The sequence below is a fragment of the Nyctereutes procyonoides genome, unplaced genomic scaffold, assembly GCF_905146905.1.
Source record: "Nyctereutes procyonoides isolate TBG_1078 unplaced genomic scaffold, NYPRO_anot_genome, whole genome shotgun sequence".
Lineage (NCBI taxonomy): Eukaryota > Metazoa > Chordata > Mammalia > Carnivora > Canidae > Nyctereutes > Nyctereutes procyonoides.
In genome coordinates, this window is record NW_026575134.1 from 5,842,976 (window position 1) to 5,869,663 (window position 26,688).

Below are 26,688 nucleotides of genomic sequence, written 5' to 3' on the forward strand. Positions count from 1 at the left end.
GTGGAGGCGACAGCAGAAGGCCCCTAACATACCTCTACAGAGGTACTGGGGGACATACCCAGAGCCACACAGACCTGAGGGCCCTGGCTGGAGCTGCACCCGGATGTTCCGACCCACTCACTCTGCTCTTTCAGAGCCTCCTGCACCCCCCACCCCCACCCCACCCCGCACCAGGGGCCTCGGAGTGCTCATGTTTGCCCCCATTACTGCAGAAAGCCCTGACAAGAGCCTCCCTGCCCCAGTGAGCTCGGGCCCCCCCGTAGGTGGCATCTCACGGTGCTTGCAAGCACCTTGGGAGTCCTGGAGACATGAGGGCTGGCAGACGGAAATCCTGGAGGTGGCCCCAAACCCTTGTGGGCTCCAGACAAGAAGGCCCACCTGGGGTGGAATCCAGAAGACTCCAGTTTCAGGGAGAGGGGGATTTTTGTTTTTATTTTACTTTATTTTTTTAAAGATTTTATTTATTTATTCATGAGAGACACAGAGAGGGAGGCAGAGACACAGGCAGAGGGAGAAGCAGGCTCCATGCAGGGAGCCCGATGCGGGACTCAATCCTGGGACCCCAGGATCACTCCCTGGGCTGAAGGCAGACGCTAAACCGCTGAGCCACCCAGGGATCCCCAGAGAGGGGGATTTTTAAATTCCAGAGGCTGCATCCCCGGCCCCAGGGATTTTTGACTTGGTTGGTCTGAGCTGATTGTGATGTGCTGCTGGACGGGAGACGGCAGGTGGGTCTGAGGGCCACCGCTGTCTGTGACCTGGTCCCCTCTGCATGGTGCCCTCCCTCATCAAGGTTTTCTGCAGTTTGGCAATAAATTCTAAAGAATAGAATTCATATGGCAGTAAATTCCAAAGAACCTCAAGGGTTGTTTTTTTTTTTAATTAAGGGGTACCCAATAAATTGAGTTTAAAAATAATTTCACTCCACAGTTACCACGGTAGTATGTGAACTCCATCATTTTGTAAATTAATAAAAATGTGGGTTTTTTCATCGTAATCCATAAATCATCACAGCTAGGACAGTACAAGAAAAATCAGACTTTTAAGATCTTGCTGAATCTTCTGGAAGTTTTTTTTTTTGGGGGGGGGGTTTGTTTAAATCAAATTCCTGGACATGAACTGCAAGGTGAGCTTTCTGCACACAGTTGAAACAGTCCCGAGCACCCTTGCTCAACCTGACCCGTACATGTTGTCCCTCCTGTGATAGGTCTGCCGCAAGTTCCGGGATGAAGCCACGTGCAAGGACACCTGCCCACCCCTCATGCTCTACAACCCCACCACCTACCAAATGGACGTCAACCCAGAGGGAAAATACAGCTTTGGTGCCACCTGCGTGAAGAAATGCCCCCGTGAGTTCATCACATGTGAAAAATTTTCATTTATCAGATGGCTGCTTCCTGTTTGGTCTCCTCTTGGAACCTTGAGTCCTTTGTCTCGGGTAGTCTTTGGGTCCATATATTTGCCTCACTGTCAGGCAGGTGACCATGGACCTGTCCCGGTGCACAGATGAGGTGCCCGCCCGCTGCCTTAGGTGTTAGGTGATGGCTGCTGCTCTGTCCAGCAGCGTCTGTTCTCGTGTGTGTGGTGGCCAGGACAAGAAACACACCCCGGGACTGAGGTCCAGCTGGAATAGTCTAGAATATTCAGTTGTCTGGTTGGAGGATTCACTGTTTAGCTCTCGTGTCTGGCAGGTATTGAAAATTAGAGAGTGTGTCAGAAGACCTGCCTTCTTCAGTGGTTAAAATTCTGATAAAAAAATTGTGCCTCTTGAGGGAACTAAAACTCCATTGGAGTCTCTTTGTGTGTTGTTTGGTTTTAATTGTCTCAGATTGGGTTTTGTTTATTGGCATTTGCCTTCAACAGGAGGCTTGGTGTTCGGGGCAATGATGATATGAATTATGCCCTCACAGAGAAAGTCTAACGTTGTCTAACTGAAGAGCTTTAGAAACCAATCTTGATTTCTAGGAGGAGAGACTAAGAGAAAAAAAATCGTAAGCGTAGTTACGAGGGGGCAGATTTGCCCTACCAGGTTTATGGACATGAAAACTTTTAAATTCTGTATGGAAAAAAAAAAACACATAAACAGAATAATACACCATTGTAATGGAACTAACTTGCTAAAAATTTTTTAAATTCCCACAACCATGACACAGGTCTAATCTTTGAGAGAGGGAGGGCCTTTACTAGGTGGGGTTTAAAAAATCCGCAGGGGAGCCTGCTCCTCCCTCTGCCTGTGTCTCTGCCTCTCTCTCTGTGTCTCTCATAAATAAATAAATCTTTAAAAATTAAAAAGAAAAATCTTTAAAAATCCACAGAAAAACAGAGCCCGAGAGCAAAAGCAGACAATTTACAGAAAGAATTACGAATGTCCGATAATTATGTTTGAGGACATACTTGGGGAAGTCAAAACAGGAACACGTAGAGCTCCAGAAACATATTGATATTTGTGTTAATATTAACATACATAAATTACTTGCACGTGAGCAGAGGCTCAGAAGGGGACCCGTGTGCCTGGCTCGCTGCAGAACCAGCTGGCGGTACGCACCCCCAGCCAAGGGAAGGCTGCCGGGCTGGACGGGACCTCAGAGGGGGCCGTCGGCCACAAGTACTACCCGCATCCTCAGACGTGGATAGTGCTTGATAGTACATCCTGGAGGCATCATCCAAAAAGAAAAATGAGCTGCGAAGAGATGTTTGAAACCATGTTCTACTTGACCCATCTGTTTCCTGCCCGTGACGGGCTCTGTTTCTCCACATCAAGGCTGGAGAAGCCATTAAAGCTCTCGAACCTGCTTCCTTTTCTGTTTGCAGCCTCTCATTCTTTGTCCTTCAAGTAAATAAAACCCGAGGATTATAGGCCCTTTTCATCGGCCCCTTTATAGGGGAACATGAGACAATGGTGTGGGGCCCAGAAACACCTGGTGCCGCTTTCGCCACCTTGCTTCCTTGTCTCTCCAGGCAACTACGTGGTGACAGACCACGGTTCATGTGTCCGTGCCTGCAGCTCTGACAGCTACGAGGTGGAGGAGGATGGTGTCCGCAAGTGTAAGAAGTGTGAGGGGCCTTGTCGCAAAGGTAGGAAGCCCACAGTGTGTGGTCGTGAAGCCCCCCCCCAGCCCCCTCCGCGTCATACTTGGAAGAGATCGGAGCAAATCTCTTCCTTCATCTTGGGCCCTGTCCTTGGAGGACGCTCAATGCCAATTGACTCCTCCTTATTAGAAGACTTTATAATTGTCGTTTTTGTAAAAATTTCCGAACACCTAGAAATGTTGCAAGACCAGGGCAATGAACACCCGTACACCTTCCGCATAAATTCACCACTTTTTAGTGTGTTGCCTCATTGCATGCTTGTGTGTGTGTGTGTGTGTGTGTGTGTGTGTGTGTGTGTGTGTGTACATGCCCTGGTCAACTTTTTTCCTGAGTTACAGGACAGAGATATCATAACACTTCACCCCTACATTTGTCAGCATATTTTCTTCCTTCTTCTCCTAAGGAAAAAGATTCATGCTCAGGATTATTTAACATCAATTTAGTACTCTTTTCTGCTATTCAGTTTAATTCGGGCTTCCCCCTCCTGTCCCGATCAAGTCATTTTTATTTTTTTTTCCTTTTTCCTTTTTTTTTTTGACTTTGAATTCAATTTGCCAGCATATAGTATAACACCAGTGCTCATCCCATCAAGTGCCCTCCTTAGTGCCCGTCACCCAGTCACCCCATCCTCCTCACTCCTCCCCTTCTGCAACCCTTTGTTTTTTTCCCCAGAGTTAGGAGTCTCTCGTGGTTTGTCTCTCTCTCTAATTTTTTTCCCTCCTCACTCAGTTTCCCTCCTTTCCCTTATAATCCCTTTCACATTTTCTTATATTCCCATATGATGATTGTCCTTCTCCAATGCTGATTAAGTTATTTTTAGCTGCTTATCAATCCAGAACCCAATCACCCATGATGGGTTTCATGTAGATGTCCTGCCTCCAGTATCTTCATTCATCGACAGCTGTATCTCAGCTCCCCTCCGCCACTGGCTTTTCTTCTCCCTTCTCCCCACATGACCTCATGTGAAGAGTCTAGGCCAGGTGTTTTGCAGTGTCCCTCAGTTTGGCTTCACTGGCTGTTTGTCCTATGGCCACACTCCGGTTGGGCGTTGTGGGAAGGAGCACTGCGTAGGTTGTGTTGATTTCCTCTCGTTGTATCTCATCAGGTGGCCTATGATGCCATGTTATTTCATTACTGATGATGACAAATCAGTAAAGATTTCTGATGGCTATAAAAGAGTGATTTTTCTCTTTCTATCATGTCTTCACTTATTAGTTGGCATTCCTTTTTTAAAAAAAAGTTTAGTTCCCGTGTGAAATCATGGAATCCTTTATTCAGTTTCTAGAAATCCATCCCTGTCATTCATTTGGGTGCTTAAATTGTCCCACATGCGGCCAGGAGGAGCCTCTCCAGAGGCCTCCTGCATCCCTTTGGCACATCCCATGTCCCAGTCATGTCTTCTACTCAAAAGGTCCTGACTAAACTCCTTGCACTTTGCTTCTTAACCTTAATATATCCTGGAAATCACTCCAGATAAGTTCATATAAATCTTCATTCTGAATTTAGGAATTAAAGTAACCCCCCCCATCACCATTGCACATGAGCAGAAGGAGAGAACTTGAATAAACACAGGGAATCCCCTGCCAGACCTCTAATTAAATGGCAGTTCCTCCTCTGGTCACCTCATTCTCCATTGTCAGCCAGACCCTGTGAATCCTAAGGAAGCCTGGCCATGAATCCCACAACCCTATGGTGCTAGATGCAGCACAGGATGAGCCATTCAACCCAGGAGTCCTTAGAGCAGCTCCTCAGAACCAGAGAGGAGGCTGGCCCACAGGGTGAGCCTGGAGACCCAGCTGGTGGGATGGTCATGGCCACCCCAATCGGCAGGGGAAGGTTTTCCTGCAAGGGACGCCCAGTGGAGTGAAGCATGGGGATGGTGGAACAGCAGGGCTTGACTGCATCCCCAAGAAGTCCACCGGGAGGAAAGAATAAGACTTTATCCTGAGCAAGGAGATTTGCAGTGATTACCCTTCAGAGTCAAGATAAAGTCTGGAAGATAGGTACGCAAATTGCTCTGCAAACTCTAGAGGGAGAATTACAACAGATAAGTGGGCTTTCGGGTAGAGGGTGGCATTTGCAATGGAAATTTAGGAGTGGATCTAAATTAATAAAGGGGCTCAGAGTGTGGAAAGGGGCATTTGAGACTGATGTAGCAATAGGACACAGATCAAAGCCTTTGCTCAAGTAAACACGGGGAAAAGTTCATCTGATAAAAGCTATTACAGTATTCCCTATGACGCAGTAGTATAAGACAGCCATTAAAACCCATGTTCGTGAATAGTTTCAATAATAAGAGTGTTAACAGCAAAATAAGTTAAAAAAAAAAAAGGAAATACATATCTGGTGTGACATAACCGTGGAGCATAGCTGGAAGGAACTCCTTTCAAAATATCCTGTAGTAGAAACTCTGGTCATTTTCATCCCCTTATTCTACTTTTCAGCGTTCTCAGATGAGCACATCTTACTCTTTATAATAATAAAAAAGAAATCTATGTACTTTGTTTCTTTAAAATAGATGACAGGGCTGCAACCAGGTTAGGACAATCAGAAGGTGGACACCTAAGTGGCTCAGGGGTTGAGCATCTGCCTTCGGCTCAGGGCATGATCCCGGGGTCCCAGGATCGAGTCCCACATCCGGCTCCCTGCATGGAGCCTGCTTCTCCCTCTGCCTGTGTCTCTGCCTCTCTCTCTCTCTCTCTCTCTCTCTGTGTGTGTGTGTGTGTGTGTGTCTTGTGAATAAATAAATTAAATTTAAAAAAAAAAAAAAGGATAATCAAAAGGTGTTGGGTCTTAGGGGAGCGCCCTGGTGAGAGCCGGGCCAGGGTGGCACTGCTGTCCTCAGGGGAATTGCACTGCCAGGAGGGATGGTTACGAGCAATTAGAGTCCAAGTGGGAAATCAGGAGGGGGAGACTGCGTTCCCAGTTAGGGCAGCAACAGCCCTGAGGACGGCATCGCCTTCTCCAACCAGTGTAACCCCGGGCCCCGCCAGAGTTACCAATACCCAGCAGGCCTCCATTAATGCTGAATGAATGAATGATGTCCTGGCAGTGATAGTCTCACGGCTACAATTCTCTTCCGTCCCTCCTCTGCCTGTGGAACCTGGGCTCTTCTGAATTCAGCATATGTGGTTGGACTAAACATCTCCTTGTCTTTACAGTTTGTAATGGAATAGGGATTGGCGAGTTCAAAGACACACTTTCCATAAATGCTACAAACATTAAACACTTCAAAAACTGCACGTCGATCAGCGGAGACCTTCATATCTTGCCGGTCGCATTTAGAGGGTAAGTAACAGAGTAAGTGTCTGGTCTAGAGAAACACAAAATCCGCTTTGTTCACTGGTAGACACTGGCGATCAATAATCGTTTTGTTTCTTGTTTCAGTGACTCCTTCACGCGTACCCTACCTCTAGATCCGAAGGAGCTGGATATCCTGAAAACCGTCAAGGAAATAACAGGTGTGGGCTGCTAACATGTCACATGAACATGAATGGGAACTGGGTGTTTTAGAGAGCGAGCCGGGAGATGCATTTTCTTCTCTCTCAGCGTCATAAAAACATTCCGTCTGAACTTCTATCGTTAGTGACTAATGAGTTCTTTGATAGTTCTCACAAACGCGATTTCCCCTGCGTGTAAAGAGTGAGCACTTTAATCAAAGACTTGAGTCATTCCTGGTTTTGTGTGAACATGTTTAACCCTCGTCTCCTCGGCCCGGCCAGCCATTCTGATGGCCCAGTGACTCTCGGGTGGCGGCAGAAGGGCGAACACTGAGGGAACGACACAGGCTCACAGGCACAGACTGGACCCCACGTCCCTGCCCGTTTTGTCCATGATTCCCATCAGAGCTTCCCTGCCTTTCCCCCCAGAAAGGAAGCAATTAGACCTACATAACAAGACTGTTTTGAGGATTGGAATTAAGTAAGGAGAGCATGAGAATGTCCTTCTGTGTGATGACAGGTCAAGACACGGCAGCCGCCATCAGGAGCAGAAGCGGGTTTGACTCATCAGATACGGAGCCCAACCCGGCTGTCAGGACCGTGGCACCGTGGGATGGCCTGTGGGGGGAGTTGGTGGTGGCAGAGATGCAGCCAGGGCTGGGAATTCTAGAGGAGAGGCAGGTGCCCGCCTTGGCTTGTATCTACACATGGATGGACACTCGGTGAAGACGACAAAGAAGAATCAAATCAAGAGTTCCCCTTTCCTGCTCCTATTGCAGTCTCCTGAGAATCCTAAAATGCCACATGAAAAAAACATGTCTACATGGCGTGTGTCTGAGCCTTCCTTTTTTGCCTTTATAGGGTTTTTGCTGATTCAGGCCTGGCCCGAAAACAGGACGGACCTCCATGCTTTCGAGAACCTAGAAATCATACGTGGAAGAACAAAGCAACAGTAAGTTGAGCCTGCCCAAAGCCTGGTGTATTGTTTATTTATTTACTGATTTATGTTTAAAATAAGACCCAATGAAGAGTTTGAAATTAGACTTGTGCAGCTGTTGCAAAGATCCTACAGAGAGGGCTGCCCTGTGTCCCCCAGCCAGCTCCCACCATTGTTAACATCTCACCTATGCATGGTAGGAGGACAAAGTGAAGAAATGAGCATCGGTGCCGTGCTGTTGGCTCCAGCACCAGACATCAGTCAGATTTCACCAGGGTTCTGGGAATGTCGTGTTTCAGTGTCCAGCCCAGGACCCCACATGGCACGTAGTTGGGATGTCTCCGTAGTCCCTTCCAATCTATCACAGTTCCTGTGTCTTCCCTTATCACTTGTAGCCTTGACAGTCTTAAAAAGTACTGGTCACACATTCTGTAGAACGGCTGGTCATGTGTTTTTGGCAAGAAGAGCACCGAGGGGATGTGTCCTTATAAGCACATTGTATCAGAGGGAGCTCTTGAGAGGTTTTTTAACATTAAAAGTCTGGTTCAGGATTTCCACTTTTCCAACTCCCAGCAGCAAAATACTCACATAGAAACGTCTTTAATGGGATCCCTGGGTGGCGCAGCGGTTTAGCGCCTGCCTTTGGCTCAGGGCGTGATCCTGGAGACCCGGGATCGAATCCCACGTCAGGCTCCCGGTGCATGGAGCCTGCTTCTCCCTCTGCCTATATCTCTGCCTCTCTCTCTCTCTGTGTGACTATCATAAATAAATAAAAAAAAATTAAAAAAAAAGAAACGTCTTTAATGTATTAAGAGTAATAATCAGTTTTGTAGTCTGAGAATCTCTTTGTCAGATCTGCCTTGGAAACAGTCTAATGTTGAGAACTATCACCCATTAATTGACCCCTAAGACAACTACGTAATATCATCCAATATTAAAGAAAATCTGAATAGAGTACACATAAAATACGTAATCGCTTTTTAAAAACCATCTTGGCTGTGCATGTCTTGTACTAGCCATGGAGCTAACATTGCTTCCCTGGAAAGACCCTTTGTTCTAAGTTCTCAACAATATTTCTTTTGCCCAAGATTTATACAGAGATAAGAGATTTAGATCAATTTTCTTGGGTGACTGGCATGTACCACTTGGCTTAGTTCTAGGAATTTGAACAAATTTAGAATTACTTTGTTTTCTTTTCACATTTAATGAGAAATGGAGGGGCAGGGTGGCCACTGGCTCCAGGTATGGCTCACCAGAGGAAGGTGACCCCAGCTTTGTCCCAGTGTCTAGGCTTCCGTAAGCACGTGATGAGAGAATTTCTAAAACAGTGGTGCTGCTGGTCTCCTACACAGGGCTCCTCGCTTTCCTCAGGAGCAGGCCGTGGGAAGGGAGGAGGAGGAAAAGGTTGAGGGAGAAACAGAGACAAGGAGAGAGGAGGAATCTCCAAGTTAAACTTCTGTCATCCTGTGTATGATGTCTCCTCATTCGGTGCTGTCTCAACTGCTCCATTCCCTGTCTTGGTGTCCAGTGAGCTTCCCAAAAATGCAAGTCTCTTTCCTGTGGTTTCCATCATTTGCAGACCACAACCAAGCTCAAAGTGTCCAAGTAACCGGACACTTCTTCCAGGCTTCTGCTCCAGCAGTAGCTCCTGGTTCTCAGCACCCATCAGCTGCTTTCTTGCCTTCCTGCTCCTGTTCAGGACTTCCCTCCCTTCAGGGTGAATGACTTTTGCCCAGTCACTTGATGGAAACCTGTTGATAGCCTTATAGAGTTCTAGCGCAGAGTTGGGTGGTTCAAATGATTGTTCAGTAAATGGATAGATCGATGAATCAGTGCATCAACAGATGGAGGGATAGATGGATGAATGGATAGATGAATCCATGGATGAATGGATAGATGAGTGGGAAGGTAGATGGATGGGTGGGTGGGTGCATGGATGCATAGATGAGTGGACAAATGAGTGGATAGATAGTTGGGTGGATAGGTGAATGGATAGATGAATGGATATGGGTGATGGATGGATGAATAGAGAGGTGGAAGGATCGATGGATGCATATGTGCATAGATACATAGACAAGTATATGGATAGATGAGTGAGTAGATGGATAGTTAGATGAATGGGTGGATGCATGGGTGGAAAAGATGAACCTATAGTTTTTGAAGGGTATTTGGATATTTGAGAGGCTAGAACATGCTCTCTATTCCCAGGCACAAAAAAAATGCAGTGCATATAATAATGATATTAACATTTATTCAGCCCCCACGATGCCACTGGGATTAAAGATACTAAATGAACAAGAGACTGGCTTTTCCCTGGAGGAGCTTTAAAAAAAAACTCTTGTAATTTTCAAAAGTTGTGATACAGACTTCCTGCAATATGACGTACAGTGGAGGCAGTTTATAGTAAACAGAAGGTGGTCCAGAAAATAAAAATAAAGTTTTTAGTGATATAATTTTTTCATAATTTTTAACAACATTATGTTTCTTCTCCCCGCGACAGTGGTCAGTTTTCTCTGGCGGTCGTCGGCCTGAACATAACGTCCTTGGGATTACGCTCTCTCAAGGAGATAAGTGATGGAGATGTGATCATCTCTGGAAACCGAAAATTGTGCTATGCAAATACAATAAACTGGAAGAAACTCTTTGGGACTTCAAGTCAGAAAACCAAGATTATAAACAACAAAGATGAAAAAGCCTGCAGTAAGTAATCACTCTGGTTGATTGTGGAGATGGTTCACATGGATCATTTCTTTTGATTTAGAATATTCCCAAACAGGGCACCCGGGTGGCTCAGTGGTTGAGCGTCCGCCTTTGGCTCGGGTCATGATCCCGGGGTCCTGGGATCGAGTCCTGCATCAGGTTCCCTGCAGGGAGCCTGCTTCCCCTCTGCCTGTGTCTCTGCCCCTCTCCCTGTCTCTGTGTCTCTCATGAATAAATAAATAAAATCCTTTAAAAAAATTTATTTTAAAAAGGAATATCCCCAAACATTTAAGTTACATTTTTCATTCCTGAAGAAGCAGATTAAAAGAAATCTGTATATTCCTAAATGTGAAGTTATCGTGTAAAGTGCATTGGAATTGTTTCCAAATCACTCACATGTCATAGGATGGATTTGCCTTGAGGTTTAAGCTATCAATTATTTATTTATAATTTACAGAACTGAGTTTTGTATACATTATCTTACCGTTTAGCCTCTGATGAACGTAGCTAGCAACACATACACACGCGCGCGTGCACGCACACACGTGCACACGCGTGCAGGTAGAATGAACATTTGCACTGACATTTTCTAGTCTGAGTTTAGAGCCCCAGGCAGCTCTTGAAGCCAGGCGTGCCCGTTACCTGGTCACTGGGAGAAGCAGATCTGAGGCCACACCCTGACTCTAGCCCTTCCCAGCTTCCAGACTGTGGTCAGTTTACTCAGCATGTGTAGGCCTCGGCTTCCTCAGTGATTCTCACTGCTCGGGAGAGAATTAAATGGAATTTTACATGTAAAACTCTTGGCATGGTGCCCAGCACACGGCAAGGCCCACAAACCTTCCCTGTGTTTCCATCAGCTGTGACATTCATCCGCAAAATGCTACCCAGCTCCAGGCCAGGAACCCTTGACTCCCCGCAGGGAAGAGGAACTTGTAGTTGGCCCCTGGAAGCCCGCTGTGTGTCGTTGCTTCTTCCAGGCCCCCCCACCCCACCCCGCCATGTCCAAGGTCACAGAGAGCCCAGCATCCCACTTAGAGGAGCGGTCTCAAGTGGCCCCTCCAGTCACTGTGCCATAGCTGACCCCTTGTGTCTCGGTCTGTCTTCTCAGAGGCCATAGGCCACGTCTGCCATCCATTGTGCTCCTCAGAAGGCTGCTGGGGCCCAGGGCCGAGAGACTGCGTGTCCTGCCGAAACGTCAGCCGTGGCAAGGAATGTGTGGAAAAGTGCAACGTTCTGGAGGGGTAAGGTTATCTCTTAACCCCTTTTGTTTTCATTAAAAAATAATAATAAGGCGATTGTTTTTATAGGTTTACAGTTAGTTCACTCTGAAACTATTCCTTTTGTTTTTTTTTTCCCTTTTTCTTTGGTCTTTATTTCTTGACAACTGTTAATCACGAAAGGAAATGAACAAACTTTTTTCATTACTTAATCCTATCCACTAATTTAGAGAGTCTCTATTTTTGGAAATACCTGATAATTTTCTCAGCCACACAGAGTTCCCAAGACAAATGGAAAAGTCAGAAATGGTTTGTGTGGCCAAGACCACAGCCGTTTAGACTTTTCTTTGGAATTCACCCTTCCTGGCATGTCAAAATATCGTAGTATAAATTACATTTCCCGGTTAATTTGTTTCATGTTCAACAAATACCAAACTGTGCAAATAACTTTAAATGTAACCATGGACAAAGACATAAGCAAGCATATAACATAACCATTGTTAAATTTATTTGCCATCAATAGAAAGTCCAGTCTGTCGCTTCTGTGGGAATCTTGATACTGATGTCAAGCTTTTTGCATGACCTCAAATAATGACTAAGAATACATTAATAGGAAAGTAAAATTGAAGGATAGAGAGAGGCAGAGGTGCTTTTTTTTTTGTTTTTTAATGTAAAGAAAAGGGGAAATTTTGTGAGAGAGAAGAGCCATCGGAATTACAGGTGGCTACAGGAACCATCCTTCTTGTTTGCTCTCAGCGCTTGGGCCACAGTACGGATCCAGAGATATTTAGGAACAGGATGAGAAGCCCAAGTCCAGCTCTGTAGGAATCCTTTAGCAGGTGCGCTCGGTCACCTAACAGAGTCCTTTGTATAATTGACAGTGTTGCTTCAACAAGTAAGAAATATTGGTGCAATCGTTACTGCTGCAAACAGACATGAATCTCATGGTTTCCACATCTTCTTAGAGAGAGAGGAAATCAGAATAACCCTGAGGGTGGTGCCTTTCTGTTCTGTTAGAGAACCCTGGTGTCTTGCTGCACTTGCTCAGTTTGCACGGCTGGCTTCTCCAGCAGGCGTGTTACCCGGAGAAGGAGGGAAGAAAAAAAAAAAAAAAACAATTGGGCATATTTGGTTTAAATGACATTAGGGAGGATTTATGGACCATGTTGTGGGTGTAAACACCCCTTATTCACTGGAGTGAAGACCTGTAGTTAATTACCAGGCAGAGGCAGATTTCAGTGTTAAAAGCTGTCACAACTATTTTGCCTTTTCAAACATCATCTTCTTGCTTAACATCCATCTAGACATCTTTGAGGAATAGAGAAACCATCACAAGCAAAAATGTTCACACCTTCGTTCCCTACGTACTGTTTTTCTTAATAACCATTGAGTAAGTTTTAATGTCTCTCCTTCCTTTTCCTGAGCATTAGTCCACAGTTAACCATTTCTTCCCAGCTTAATGCAGATATCCACGAATCTGAGATTGGGGGCAAGGGGCGAGGTCACCTCTGAAGGACTATTATTTTTTTCATTTTTTGGCTTGTGTGCCTAATAGACAGAAACTGTGCCTTGTAGAGAAATGCGGGCAAGATGTTTGATTATAAATGAAATTTGGCCATTTGTCCAGGATAGAAGATGACCAAGGATTCGGTTAATACAGTCAGTTTATCATATTACAGTATCGTCCTAGATTCCTGACTGTTGTATATTGACCTAAATTGTTTGTTTGTTTGTTTGTTTTTTTCTTTTTCGCATTTCTGAGAAAGGTGACTTGTGTCTGATTAACTCTGACGGTTGTAACCCCCCAGCGTTTTGAAGCAGGATCCCTAGAGATGGCACTGATCAGTTTCCTTTCTTCTCTCAGGGAGCCAAGGGAGTTTGTGGAGAATTCGGAGTGCATACAGTGCCATCCGGAATGCCTGCCCCAGGCCATGAACATAACCTGCACAGGACGGGTAAGGAGCGCAGTTGATGTTATTTCCTTGTACATCCTAGGGAGAGGCCTTCCCAGCAGCAGAACCACAACAATGAGCCAACAACACTCTGCAGCCACCAAGCCCTTGGGGGGGGGGGGGTGTGACCTCCAGGTCAGGAGACTGGTTGAGTTGACGTCATCACACAACCCACCTTGCAGGAGCCCTTACCCTTCCTGTCCAACACCCCCTACCAAGTTTAATAACATCTGCTCTTTCACCAGAAACAGGGAGGCCTGTGGTAGAGACTGGGTACACTGTCGGCCAGTTTTCATTATTTCTGACATCTGTCATCCCTCACACCACTCTCTGAATGTTGTTCATTCTCAATATTATTTATCAGGACTTCTGTTTGGATTTGAGCTTCAACAGCCATATCTGCATCTACTAATTGAAAAGGTTTTTCAGGAGTTCCCTCTGAACTGGGCGGAAGGCTGTGTTTTGAGGTAGAGGCTGCCAACAGGTGTGACAGGTTACCCAGGAAGCCATCGGTTCACAAGCTCACATGGCGTTCGGTTACATTTTTATCATTGAAAGAAAGCTGTAAAAAACAAAAAAAGAAAGAAAGAAAGCTGTTGGTGATGCTTAGTCATCTGATTGTTCTGGTTCTGAGAACACTCAGTCTTTGGACAAAGCGGAGACATCAGAGAACTTCACCAACAAGCACATCCTTCCTACCAGTTGTATTTTAGTCCCTTTATGAAAGGACGTGGGCACAGCCCGAGCAGTCCCGATACGCTCACTTCTGAGTTTTCCAGGGGCGCTCCAAGTTCCATAAACAGAATCAAACTCAGCCCGGTACACAGTTAGTTATGCAGCCACCGCTGCGCTTACACTTGCCACCCTCCTGTGCCTAGAGAAATACAGATGTGGGCTCCCTTAAATTCGCCTCTGCAAGTTTGGCCGCCCACAGAGTCTCCCTTTACGTTCAAATATCATATGCAGAAAAGTCCATCTGAGCAATGAAGAGATAAATATACTCATAGACTAATTAGATTGTTTTGACAAAGAACGATGCCCATGACCCCATTAAGGAAGCTGTGATGAAGTATTTCGTATGCTTATATGTTAAATGCCTTTTTTTAAAAAAGATTTTTTAAAGATTTTATTTATTTATTCATGAGAGACGCAGAGACACAGGCAGAGGGAGGAGCAGGCTCCCTGCGGGGAGCCCGATGGGGGACTCGATCCCGGGACTCCAGGATCGTGCCCAGCGCAGAAGGCAGACGCTCAACCGCTGAGCCCCCCAGGTGTCCCTGTTAAATGCCTTTAAAGTCAGGGAGACTTTATCGTTAGCTGTTAACAGCGGTCACATCAAGCAACAGCAGTCCCCGACAAGCTTGAAGAATTTCTCTTATTATTCGACTGTTTTCACAATAAGTATTTCAATTTTGAAAGCGAAAGAAGCATCCGTAAATGTCTTTCTCCGTCTTGGCGCAGGGGCCGGACAGCTGCATCAAGTGCGCCCACTACGTCGACGGCCCTCACTGCGTCAAGACCTGCCCGGCTGGCATCATGGGAGAAAACAACACCCTGGTCTGGAAGTTTTCGGATGGCAGCCGCGTGTGCCACCTGTGCCATCCAAACTGCACCTATGGGTGAGCAGAAGCTCTGCGTCTTGGAAAGATATTTATTTTAATTATATGTAACCGAAAAAGAATAAACCGAGTGGAGAAGAGAGAATAGTTTTTTCTGACAAAATTCAGTGATAGTATGAGATGGTGGCCTCTTACTTTCTACTCAGCCATCATTTCTGCACATCCCAAGGGCCTCCTAGCAAGGACCTCCTAACCCCAGTACTCCAGTCTCCTCTCCTCCGGCGCCTGTCCGGTCTCTGTCCTGTCAGTCACCTCTTCAGAGGTAAACTGGCCTTTCTTCCCTCCAAGCCGCTCATGTATCAGTAGCATCCTCGGCCCATAACTCCTGCAGTTGCCCTGCAGCACCTTCAGAGGCTGCACGAACCCTACACGTGGTCCCGAAAGTTACAGTTTTCATTTGCACTCACTTTGCATAGTGTTTGTTCCCTTTCGGGGACTGCCAGGCATTGTGGGGGAGAAAAAAGCTGGGGAGCAGAGGTATTTTGAGGAGGGTGTGAGTTTATCAGTGACCACTCGTCAGTGATGTCTTTTGTCTTTGAGTTTGGGTTTTCCTAGGAGATTCCGGAGTGTGAAATAGTGAGGTCCCTCACCTCCCCCGACCCTGTGCATCCCACAGCCTGAAAAAGCCTCTGCATGTGTGTGCACACGCTCGTATGCATGTGCGTATATGTGTGTGCCTATGCTTGTACGTGTGTTCCCGTGTACCTATGTGTATATGTGTGTGCACGTGTGTGCCGCCTGTGTGCACACGCCTGTGTGTTGGTGTGCACCCTTGTGTGTGCCTCCATGTGTGTGTGTACCTGTGTATGTGGTGTAGGAAGGAAGGCCCAAAGGCACTGGGGGGGGGGGTAGGAGCGGGACAACTTGGAAGTGGGGGAGGGAACTGACCTTCCCCTCGGAGAGAAGCGTACAGATCCCTGGACGGAGATAGGAAATGGGGAGCTTGGCAGATGCCCCGTCCTGTTCACAAATTTGAAACACAGTCCTCCATCCTTTCCCAGGCCATGAAATGGTAATCCGCGCCCCCCCCCCAACCTCCTTTTTTCAAGTTGACATATCGCTGACACACCATGTCATATTCGTTGTAAGTGTACAACATAGTGGTTCGACAATGCTCTACGTTACGCAGTGCTCAGCACAATAAGTGCAGTCCCCATGAAAAACTATTGCATTATTGATTGTATTTTGTATGCTGTGCGTCTTATCCCTGTGGCTTATTTATTTTACGACTGGAAGTTTGTACCTCTTAACCCCTTCACCCATTTTCTCCGACCCCCTCGTTCCCTTCCCTGTGGTGGCCGCGGGTTTGTTCTCTGTATTTATGAGTCTGTTTCTATTGTTTGTTTGTTCATTTGTTTTGTTTTGGGTTTTTTTCGGATTCCATGTATAGATGAAATCTTATGGCATTCGTCTTTCCGTCTATTTCAGCTAGCATAATACTCTGTAGGTCCATCCGTGGACAGCGGCATGAGGTGTCCTTTCTGTTTAATTAGAATATTTTGTTTTCCTCTTGATGTTTGTGTTGGCAAATGTTGCTGTTCTTCAAAGCCAATGTGTTCTGCCTTTTTTACATCATCCTGTAATCAAAATAAGAGATGGTGGCCTCCCCCACTAGAATGGGACCCCAGCTGCTCAGGAGTCACTTAAGACAAATGCTGTCTCTGCTGCATGTAAGACATTTGAGACGTGTGGTAAGGGATGAAGCCAACTCCTGCTCTGACTCTTGACTTTCTGGGTCTGAAAGCACCACTGCCCTTCCCCTGCCATTGAGACTTGGCTCGTTCATCTGTTCCCGACCCCGCCGGCTCCTCAATCAGTATGGCTCCAGTCCCGGCCCCTCCAGTCCCGCGCCCGTACGGACATTCTAAAGCCAGATGCGAGACAGCTATATCTCTATCACTAAGTGTACATGAAGACATTTCAGTAACAAGGGCCAGAAACTGTCTACTTTGCTCAGTGCTAGAACAAGCCCTGTCATAGAGTACGCACTCAGAAATACTTGCGGAGAGAATGAACGAATGAATAAAAGCAAAATAAATAATAATAAATAAATAAATAAATAAATAAATAAATAAATAACCGGTGCTGCAAAATTGACATTCATGGTGATTTTAATGATTTGAGCGTAATTGAAACATGTTGCCTTATGATCTAATAAAATCTCTGAGGGGCGCCCGGGTGGCTCAGTTGGTCAAACAACTGCCTTCGGCTCAGGTTATGATCCCAGGGTCCTGCAACCCAGCCCCACATTGGGCTCCCTGCTTCTCTTTCTCCCCCTGCCCCTCTCCCCACCCCCATCATGCTCTCTCTTTCAAATAAATAAATAAAATCTTAAAAAATAAAAACTCACTAAGACAAAATGCTGAAGTAGTAGAATGATTAAAATATGTGTTTCTGTCTCAATTCCTACAGCTGTGAGGGACCAGGTCTTGAAGGCTGTGCAAAAACGGGGTAAGTGTTATAGTTGTGTCCAATGGACCTTCTCAAAAATGACCCAACACCCTATGAGCAGAGATAATGGTTGCCCACATTTCTGATCACCCTCTATCTTGACCGGTTCTCCTGGGCCAGCAGAGCTTCCCTAGCAGAGACCGCCCTGCTGGTCCCGCCTACCTCTCCCCTGCCGACTTTGTTGGTGTGCTTCAGGGGAGGGGATGCAGGGTGTGAGCTGGTTCTCAGTGCCCAGTGCTTCTCTTTACGTGGAGCCTGCCTCTGACTTCTTTGGTTGCACAATTTTTGTGGATCCTTCTAGTAGCTTCTCTTCTTTCCTTCCTTGCTGACCCAGTTGGCACTATCTCACACCTTCACATTTGATGACAGAGCTCCAGCGTGGGGGGCTTTTCTCTCCTCACTTCCCTTTCTAAACAATGACTGCCTTTAGCATTTTAATTCTTATGAATTGCCCATGCTTGAAATGCTGCACTAAGGAAAAGCAGAGTTGGGAATTCCTGTTCAGACTCATCGGAAAGAGTGGCATTATCAATTAGCAATGTCTAGCAAGGCATCAGGATTAAACACAGGGCGCCTCTTAGCCATTCCTGACATAGGCAACACTGCGCAAACTTCCAGGCACCTCTTCCATTTCTGGTAATGTCTACACAATCCCCGCTTCGACAACCTGCCCTCCGTGTCAGCTGACTCTTCTGCCCCAGAATTAGCCTTGATCATAAATGCCACCTACTTTCAAGTGAAACATTAAAGACAAATAAGGCAGTTTTTCAGAGATGAAGATGTCCTTTCCATCCCTTCCTCTTTTCTGAGCCCACAGGGACATCAGCGGAATCTGTCCTATCTTCACGCTACAACCAGTACCTCGGTAACGAGGTTTTCCATCAAAGCCCCACCTTGAAACTAGTCAGTGACCATTCTTTGTTGTATTTACTCTTTTTATTTTTTCTTCTCTTGTATTCACTTACCCCTTTGTATTCCTTACCCCATGGAACACATGCTCTATAATAAATTATTCTTTTTATCTTTCATCTCAGTATAGTAAAAACTCATTAATGCAAACTGCATTCCTTGAGGAGATGGTATAATGCAGGAGACGACTTTTGCACTCACTAAGAAAGTGCTCTAAATATTGTTGTCATGGAGTACCTCTGACCCACTTACAAGAAATTCATAAGGATGTCGGGATGTTTATGTGCTAAAGATACTAATTGATCTTTGACACCCTTTCACATTTCTTCCCGAAAATATGAAGTTTCCCGGAAGCTCAAATGGAATAGATTCTTGAGAATAATAATTGTATAAGGATTCTAAATTCGGAATACATGAATTCAGATGGTTCTTTCCTCAGTGAACTCCAGAACCTGAGTTTTGACTTTTTTGCTGTCTCTGAAATCAAGCACAACCTTGGTGGGAAGAAGGAGCACAGTCGAGTGGCTTGATGTTACACAGTGACATCACTCACTTACGACAACGATGCTTTTTATGTTGAAATCCTATCACTTTGCAACCTCCCCCAAGCTTTTTCATAAAGCATTCCACATGGCTGTGGTCCCATCTTGAAAGCCAAGGACCCTTCGAAGAGGCTTAACATTCTGGAAAGGGTCCCTTCACCCAGGCAAGGCAGGAGACGATGCCTGCCTTATGCATGTGGCATTCTAGGCTTCAGATGAGTGGAGATACTCTGGGGATAAATGCAAATTCACATGAAAAGCATTACTGAAGTCTGAGTTACTTGTTGGATTATGTGGTTTCTTAATTAGTAGATTAAAATATAAGTGTCATCTGGGGTGTCCAGATGATACCTCAATTTAAAAGAAACGTAAAACAACTGGGAGGGAGGGCTTTAAGCTCAAGAAGGTGGAAACACTACCCTAGAAACTCTTTGCTTTCTTTCCTCCTTTTAGAATCCACATGGCATCTACTTTTGGAGATGATGTTAAATGATGTCAATGTGGGCAGCCCTGGTGGCGCAGTGGTTTGGCGCCGCCTGCAGCCCAGGGCGTGATCTGGAGACCCTGGATCGAGTCCCACGTCGGGCTCCCTGCGTGGATCCTGCTTCTCCCTCTGCCTGTGTCTCTGCCTCTCTCTCTCTCTGCAGCTCTATGAATAAATAAATAAAATCTTAAAAAAAAAAAAAAACATTAGAAGTTTGTTTTTTTAAAAAAAAATAAATGATGTCAATGTATCAAAACACGCAGGAAATACATAAAATGCCAAGGTAATGAAATCAGCAAACCTCACTTGCCCATGTCTCCTTCTCATTCCAGGCCCAAGATCCCATCCATTGCTACCGGGATTGTCGGCGGCCTCCTCTTGGTGGTGGTGGTGGCCCTTGGAGTGGGCCTCTTTTTGCGCCGGCGCCACATTGTCCGGAAGCGCACGCTTCGCAGACTGCTGCAAGAAAGAGAGGTGAGTGGGTGCCCAGGCCCAGCATGCTCCCCCCAGCCCCAGGCAGCAACGGGTTCTCCTGCCAAGTCTTGGCATGTGTGATTTTGTATTCTAAGTGTGTAATTGTATGACTATGTTTTATATCTTGTGATGGAAAAACCGGAAAGAATCTCTGGATGTCCAATTATAAGTAACCAGTTACATTTTGGTACATCTCTGGAATGAAATGCAGATGTTTCTACTCTGAGTCTCACAACATGGACGCAGAGCCATGTAGAGTCCTATTTAACACATAGCACGCAGGTATGTGTAATAGGAGTCCGCTGGTTCCTGGGAAGGCACATGGTTGAAATGTCACTTTGGAAAATCCCATTGTCTACACAGTGCTGTTCCCTTCTGAGCTGTGTTTGTGACTCACTTGAATGGGTCCTCAGCCAGCATCCTTATGTCCAGCATCCCTGGGAGGACAGACGCACAGCAGCTCCTAGCATGATGGCACTTGTGTGTAAGAAGGCCCAACAGGCTACCAAAATGATCATCCATGTAAAAGTTTCCCTCACCAGCATTCTCCCAGTCCAGCTTATGGACTGGAAATAGAAGTTGCATTTGGTGAAATGCAGCTGTGCTCTTCGAGGACACCTGTACCAGGGAGTCCCTGTTCTCACACGTCTTCTGTAAAGCTCTGAGAAGGTGTGCATTTCTCCTCTCGAGTGAGCACAGCGGGTCCTCTGTGCTGAAGCACAGCCACACGTGGCCGTTGTCCGGGCCTGGCTGCCACCCCCTCCACGTGGGCATGAGCATTGAGGCAGTTGCTCTTCCTTGTCTCTCACAGCTTGTCGAGCCTCTTACACCCAGCGGAGAAGCTCCCAACCAGGCTCTCTTGAGGATCTTAAAGGAGACGGAGTTCAAAAAGATCAAGGTGCTGGGCTCTGGAGCATTCGGCACAGTGTACAAGGTGAGGCCACCCTGGTTCCATGACTTCCAGGTGCGTGGGTTGGTGGGCCAATCCAGAGTCTGGGGCCATCTTCTGTTGCTCAGCCTCGTCTACTCTGTGTTGCTCACAGTTTGGGAAATTCCAGTGTTTTCCCCATATTGTCAAGAGGAAATCTTTGATAATCATGGTGACAGATACAAGGTCCTGTGGGACCTGTACACGGGCAACAAGGCTTTCATGGACCCCAGTGTTGACTGTGTACGGGGGTGGGTGGCAGAGACGGAGTCTGAAGGAGAGCCGCCTAACCCTGCGTGACAGCGTCCCAACAAACCAGGCCGGAACAGCTCCTCTTAATTTTTTTCTGGATCCTATTACACCAAGTCTGCTTTCAGTTGGGCCTAGACCCCGTATCTCAGAATTCTGGACAAAACGATCCATGCTGGTTTGATAACTGGCACAAGTTTTGGATATTTTTATCTAACGGCTCTGATTCATGGAACATGATCGCGAACGAGCTGCTGAGACGTCACGGCTCCTAGCACGGGCGGCCTTGGAGTGCACAGCTGTGCTCAAGGTCTCTCTGGCCCTTTGGGACAGTGTCCCTGGTAAAGTCCGTCTATCTCACGAGTCAGCCTATTGTGCATAGTACGGCAATCACCAGTTCGTGTCCCCTCTCCCTCCTTGTCACAGGGACTCTGGATCCCAGAAGGGGAGAAGGTTAAAATTCCCGTGGCCATCAAGGAATTGAGAGAAGCCACGTCTCCCAAAGCCAACAAGGAAATTCTTGATGTAAGTTTCTCCTTTGTCCTCTGCTTGTCCACAGGCCCGGATAGCAAAAGCCACATTTTGTGGTGTCTGGCAGCAGCACATTGCCCTGTTGTAGACTTTTTTTTTCATCACCACCTTCTAAATGTTCACGTTTCACGTCTTTTTTTCTTTCTAGCTGTAGTTGGTATAACTCCCTCTCGGGGCTTCTCCTATAGAGAAGAGTTGCAGCTTCCATTCTATTCTCTTATCTCTCCCAAAAGGATAGGAACTCACAATCCTTGGGTGTCCACCAAGGGCCAGCCTCAGGACTCGTTGCTTTGCACACACGATCTCGGTGAACTCTCCCGACCAGCCCGTGACACAGGTGTTGCACTCAGTGTGCTTTGAAGGCGTAAGGAAGCTTGCTCGCGTTCATGTGGTTGGCGTGGGATTCCAGCCCATCGTTATTTCTGCCTCTGAAACGCGTGTCCATTTTGTTCCACCAAGTTATCTTTGAAATGGCTTTTTCAAGGTGCCAAGGGATTACAATATGATGCTCCATCCACTCTAGAAACTGTTGCCCATCTTCTGTCCCCCACCCCCAAAGCCAAACAATTCATATGTTATTTCCAGTGTCTTTTGTTAGTTGATGGAGTCTTTGGAATGTTCCACCAGATTATTTTCATGTCTTTACTGTCGCTTCCACTGAGCTTTCTTCACCATCTCTGGATCCTCACTGGCCAATGAGAGGCCTGCATCCTCTTAAACAGAGGTTGGTAGAAGGAGGGGCCACCATGAAGGTGGCTTCAAGGGGCCCCGGTGGACGAATGGGGTCTCCTTGTTAACACCATTGGCCTCTCATGGCTGTGGGTCGATGCAAACTTTTGCTCTTGTCCCAAGGCAGAGCCAGAGAAAGAGGAGTAGAGAGACTTAGCAGGAAGTTAGGCAAACAGTCCAAATAAATAAAAAAAGGAAAGAAAGAAAGAGCTGCCTCAAAAATCTAGAGAATTTAGTTATCTTACCATCAGGAAGGACAAGAGTCAGATGTGGTATCCCCCACTCTTGCTTCTAACCCACAGGATATATGCCAAGCAAGGCAAACATGGGCCCTTTAAAAAATGTGTTTAGGCACAACGAGCTTCCCAGTGGCCTAACACTCTGGACTTGCCATTTCTCCCAGCGGACATCTCCCTCCGCTGTAATTGTGGGGAGATTGCTTCTAAATGAAATTCCAGCACCTTCTAAATGAAAGAGGATGTATTAATAAAGCACAGTAGCAAATCGTGCATATTGGAGATCTCCTTGCGAGCAAAACTATCTCATTTTAATGGCCTACAAACTAATGGAAGTCCTATTAGCATCACGTTGTCGACTCATCTCCACATAACCCCAAGAAATGCGTTTGTGAAGTCAGTCTCTGTACCTAGAACCCAGAGCTCCCTGGCCTTTTTTCTCTGTTTGCAGAATTTGCTTCCTTGACTCATTCTTCTCATTTGAGACTAGATTCTAGTCCGTGTCGCAGGACGGTGTTGGAATGTGAATTCAGCAATATTTATAATGCAGGGTGAGGCTGCGTTTGAAGACAGAGTTGTGCTTTGGGGGGGGGGTGTGTGGATTTTCACTGCAAAGGACCCTCTAGGACCCGTAGAGCTGGAGGCAGCAGAGGAGGGGTGGAAGACAGGAGTTAAAAAAGTGTGAGTCCTGCTTTGCCTCTTGCCCTACCTCTCTCTTGCCCTCTCCTCCCTCCATTTTTTTGGGGGAAATTTGGTTTGGTTTGGGTTTTGAGTTTTCCCCCCGTGTCCCTGAGATATGATTGGCATGCAGGGCCAGTGCACTCTTCGATGGGACAGCCAATGGGGCTGAGCGTGGACTCGCCCGTAGATGCTCCCACTCCCCCGACACTCCGGTCTCCTGCTGGGGTCAGGCCCTGAGACCCCCATGCCCACGCTGCAGCTTCTAGTTTAAGCTGCTGCCCGTGGCCTAGATTAACCGGTTACAGTTTCAGAAATGTCGGGGCACCTGCTCATCGTTCTTGGAGGTCACGCCCCTTTACCCCAATTCTCAAGCTCAAAGAGCTCACAGATGAGGGAGACAAGCGAGAAGGAAGGCATCCAAAATCATTTGGCCATCGGGACCAAGTCACAGGCCTTGGGACCGCATCGCAGGCCTTCAAGGTCACGGCCTCAGAGGGGCCCTGCCGTGTGACTCGGGTGGACCCCGGGGTCCATGGACCTGGGCCCCGCCTGGCCGGCCGAGGGTCCAGTTCAGGGCCGGCCCCGTGCAATACCAGGCGTTCTTGCCGCAGGTCACAGTGCACCTTGGAGATTCCAAGATAAACAGCTGAGAACAAAGCTCAGTTCAGCTTCTGCAGACACCAAACAGGACACACGACCAAACAGCAGCTCCATTGTGCTGGGGGGTGGGGCGGAAGTGATGCCCTGGTGCGGGGCTCTATCGGATTTTAAGAGGACGGGGATCTGGCCGGGCTCCAGGCTCTGTGTGGCCTGACACCCACGCCGGTGCTCTGTTCCCCGATCCCCGGGTCCAGGTCAGCTCCTCACGGCCCCACAGCAGCTGCGCTGCTCAAACTTGCTCTGCTCTGCAGATTTTTCTCCCCTCTAAGATGAATACAATATGTTTCCAAATCTTCACCAGATCTTGAGAAAATGGGAACGGCCGGAGGATTTCTCTGGTGTTATGGTTGTACGGTTTCCCAGACTCGGGGGAGAGACGTGATTTGTGCTTTTCTGGCAATTGCATGGCCTATTAATTTTTCCATAGACTTCCCAGTTTAAAACGAGGGCGGGCAGTGGAAAAAGAATGCAAACATTTATATATGTGCTGGGGGTGTAATGAGGTCTCGAGCTTTCTGGTAGCCCGTTAACCGGAGCACTCGGCGAGGCCTCGCGGGAGACCGCAGGGTACATACGGCAGGTGGGGGGGCGAGGGGGCCTGCAGAGGGGTCACCCTTGTGAGGAGACCCATACGTGGGCTCAGCTCTGACCCACAGTGTCTCCCGTTCGCCGTTCGCTTCGCTGGGCCTCAGTTTCCTTTTCGGATGAGTAATGGCCACAGAAGAAATGCACTTGCAGGGCTTTCCAGGTCGGACTTTTTATACGCAGCCCTTCTCAGAGATGAAGGGATGTTTGAGTGTCCGTTAAGTATCAAATGTCTACTCTGCCCTTTAATGTTGGGGGGATGCGATGTTTACAATCCAGAAGAAACGAAGTGCCAGCTCTGCCTTGCAAGGAGAGGGCCACTCAAGGCAGCATCCCAACAAACGGTCTGCAGCGCATGTTAGAAGCCATGGGGATTTTTCTTGTTATCAGTGGAAGGGCAAAGTCTGATTTGCTTTAGATTTCTGGTTTTGTATGATTCCAGGGGTTCAATTCTGACGGTTTTGAGTTAGTTATTTATGTGCCCGGATATGTGTCCGGCACCACTCGGGGGACAGAAGAGGAAATGACAGAGGCCCTCAGGCCCAGGGATTGACCCTGCCTGCGAGGCAGCAGGAACACGGAGGGGATATTGAGGCCACAAATAAGCAGCGTTTGCCAACAGAGTATAGCCCTAAAAAGCGCCGGGCAGATGCTGGAGCTGAGAGTGCAGTCCTCTCCTCAGAGCTAGGGAGGAGGCAGGACATTTCTCAAAATCACACAAGTATTTAAATGCATATTATGAGGAGTGCTCCAGAGCCCTGGGATCCCCTGGAGGCTTTACTCCAGCAGCTTGCCGGGCCCCACCTCCTCAGGGCTCACACGGTAGGCCTGGGTGGGGCCCAAGAATTTGCATCTCTAGCAAGTTCCCAGGCCAGGAAGAGCCTGCTCCCCCAAGGAAAAAACTGCAAGATGCCAGGAGAGTTTAAGACTGGGGAGTCCAGAAGGCCCCTCAGAGGAGGAGTCAGATGAGGAAAGAGGAGGTGGAGGGGCATTCCAGGCCAAGGCCCTGCCGTGGGCGAGGGCCCAGGGAGGAGGACCGAGGGGAGGGGAGGGTTTCCGGGGGACGGCTGACCTGGGCGGCCTGGGGTGGCCGGGGCGCTGAGGCCAGAGGAAGGCTTAAGGCACCAGACAAGGTGTGATCCGGTTTGGTGGGGGCATCAGTGTCTGTGGCCTGGGCCCACTCGGTCTCCTCTCTCACCTCCGGCTCCTCCAGTGCTCCCCCCACCCCCACCCCATCCTGGTCCCCAAGGCCACATCCCAGCCACAGCAGTGGTGGAAACATAAAAAGAGCCTCTGAGCTCTCTCTTGCAGGCCACACGGCCCCCCTTTCACATCTGAATCCAATGAAGGGCACCACCCTTTGCATTTGAAAAGGAGACAGAATTTAGGGGAAGAAAGTGGGGATTCCCTAATTCTCAGTCAGCTGGAAGAAGGGGGTCCCCCCCGCTGTGTGCACACCTGGAAATAAAACAGCTTCCCGGTGGAGAACGGAGAAGGATTAACATAAAGTTGGGGGGGGTGGCTGTGTCAAGAAGGGCTCGGGCCTCGGCAGCCAGCAGTCAGAGGAGGGGCGCGTTTCGCAGAGCAGAGTGGTTCCCCAGCTTGAGGCCCAGGCACGGGCATCACGGGCACCTGTCTTCGCAGGTGCCACAGGGCAGCCGGCAGAGCCTGGGATCGCTGTGACCTAAGGGCCGGTCCGGCTGGGTCCCCTTTGGAGCCTGGGGCAGGTAGCTGCGCCCCCAGGACCCAGGCGGGGCCACCGTCCCCGGCCAACGGGCCACCTGCCGGCTCGGGTGACCTCTCATGGCCCTACCTCTGCGTGTGTATCTCGGTTCTGTGGGAAAGTCGTGATCCAGGCTTAGGCCCCACACGGGAATTTCTGTCCTGACATTTTAAACTCGCAGCAGCTTTAGCCCTGGGGCGAGGGCTTCCTAACGGAGGCATCAGCAGAGCTCAAGCTCCGGGACCTCAGGCCCCATTTCCTTCCTTTCTTTCCTTTCTTTTCTTTTCTTTTCTTTCTTTTCTTTTCTTTTCTTTTCTTTCTTTCTTTCTTTCTTCTTTCTTTCTTTCAATTCTTTCTTTCTTTCTTTTTTAAGATTTTTTATTTATTTATTCAAGAAAGACACAGAGAGGCACAGGCCGAGGGAGAGGTGGGCTCCCTGCATGGAGCCCGATGGGGAGACTGATCCCAGGACCCCGGGGGCATGCCCTGGGCCTAAGACGGTGCTAAACCGCAGAGCCCTCTTTCTTTTTTTTTTAAAGACTTGATTTATT

The 26,688-nt window shown here is 47.6% G+C and overlaps 1 protein-coding gene across 3 annotated transcripts in view; it reads left to right on the plus strand.

The window, feature by feature from the left end:
* EGFR (epidermal growth factor receptor) overlaps positions 1 to 26,688 on the plus strand; it is a 198,767-nt gene that overhangs the window by 149,672 nt on the left and 22,407 nt on the right. For 2 of the 3 annotated variants that reach the window (XM_055300828.1, XM_055300829.1), the window contains exons 7-19: positions 1,208 to 1,349; positions 2,959 to 3,075; positions 6,252 to 6,378; positions 6,478 to 6,551; positions 7,392 to 7,482; positions 9,968 to 10,167; positions 11,276 to 11,408; positions 13,249 to 13,339; positions 14,798 to 14,955; positions 17,368 to 17,406; positions 19,674 to 19,815; positions 20,627 to 20,749; positions 21,419 to 21,517. In XM_055300828.1, coding sequence (XP_055156803.1) covers positions 1,208 to 1,349; positions 2,959 to 3,075; positions 6,252 to 6,378; positions 6,478 to 6,551; positions 7,392 to 7,482; positions 9,968 to 10,167; positions 11,276 to 11,408; positions 13,249 to 13,339; positions 14,798 to 14,955; positions 17,368 to 17,406; positions 19,674 to 19,815; positions 20,627 to 20,749; positions 21,419 to 21,517 — 1,536 coding nt within the window. Of the gene's footprint in view, positions 1 to 1,207; positions 1,350 to 2,958; positions 3,076 to 6,251; positions 6,379 to 6,477; positions 6,552 to 7,391; positions 7,483 to 9,967; positions 10,168 to 11,275; positions 11,409 to 13,248; positions 13,340 to 14,797; positions 14,956 to 17,367; positions 17,407 to 19,310; positions 19,515 to 19,673; positions 19,816 to 20,626; positions 20,750 to 21,418; positions 21,518 to 26,688 lie in introns of those variants that run through there. The other variant, XM_055300830.1, reaches the window with a different exon arrangement.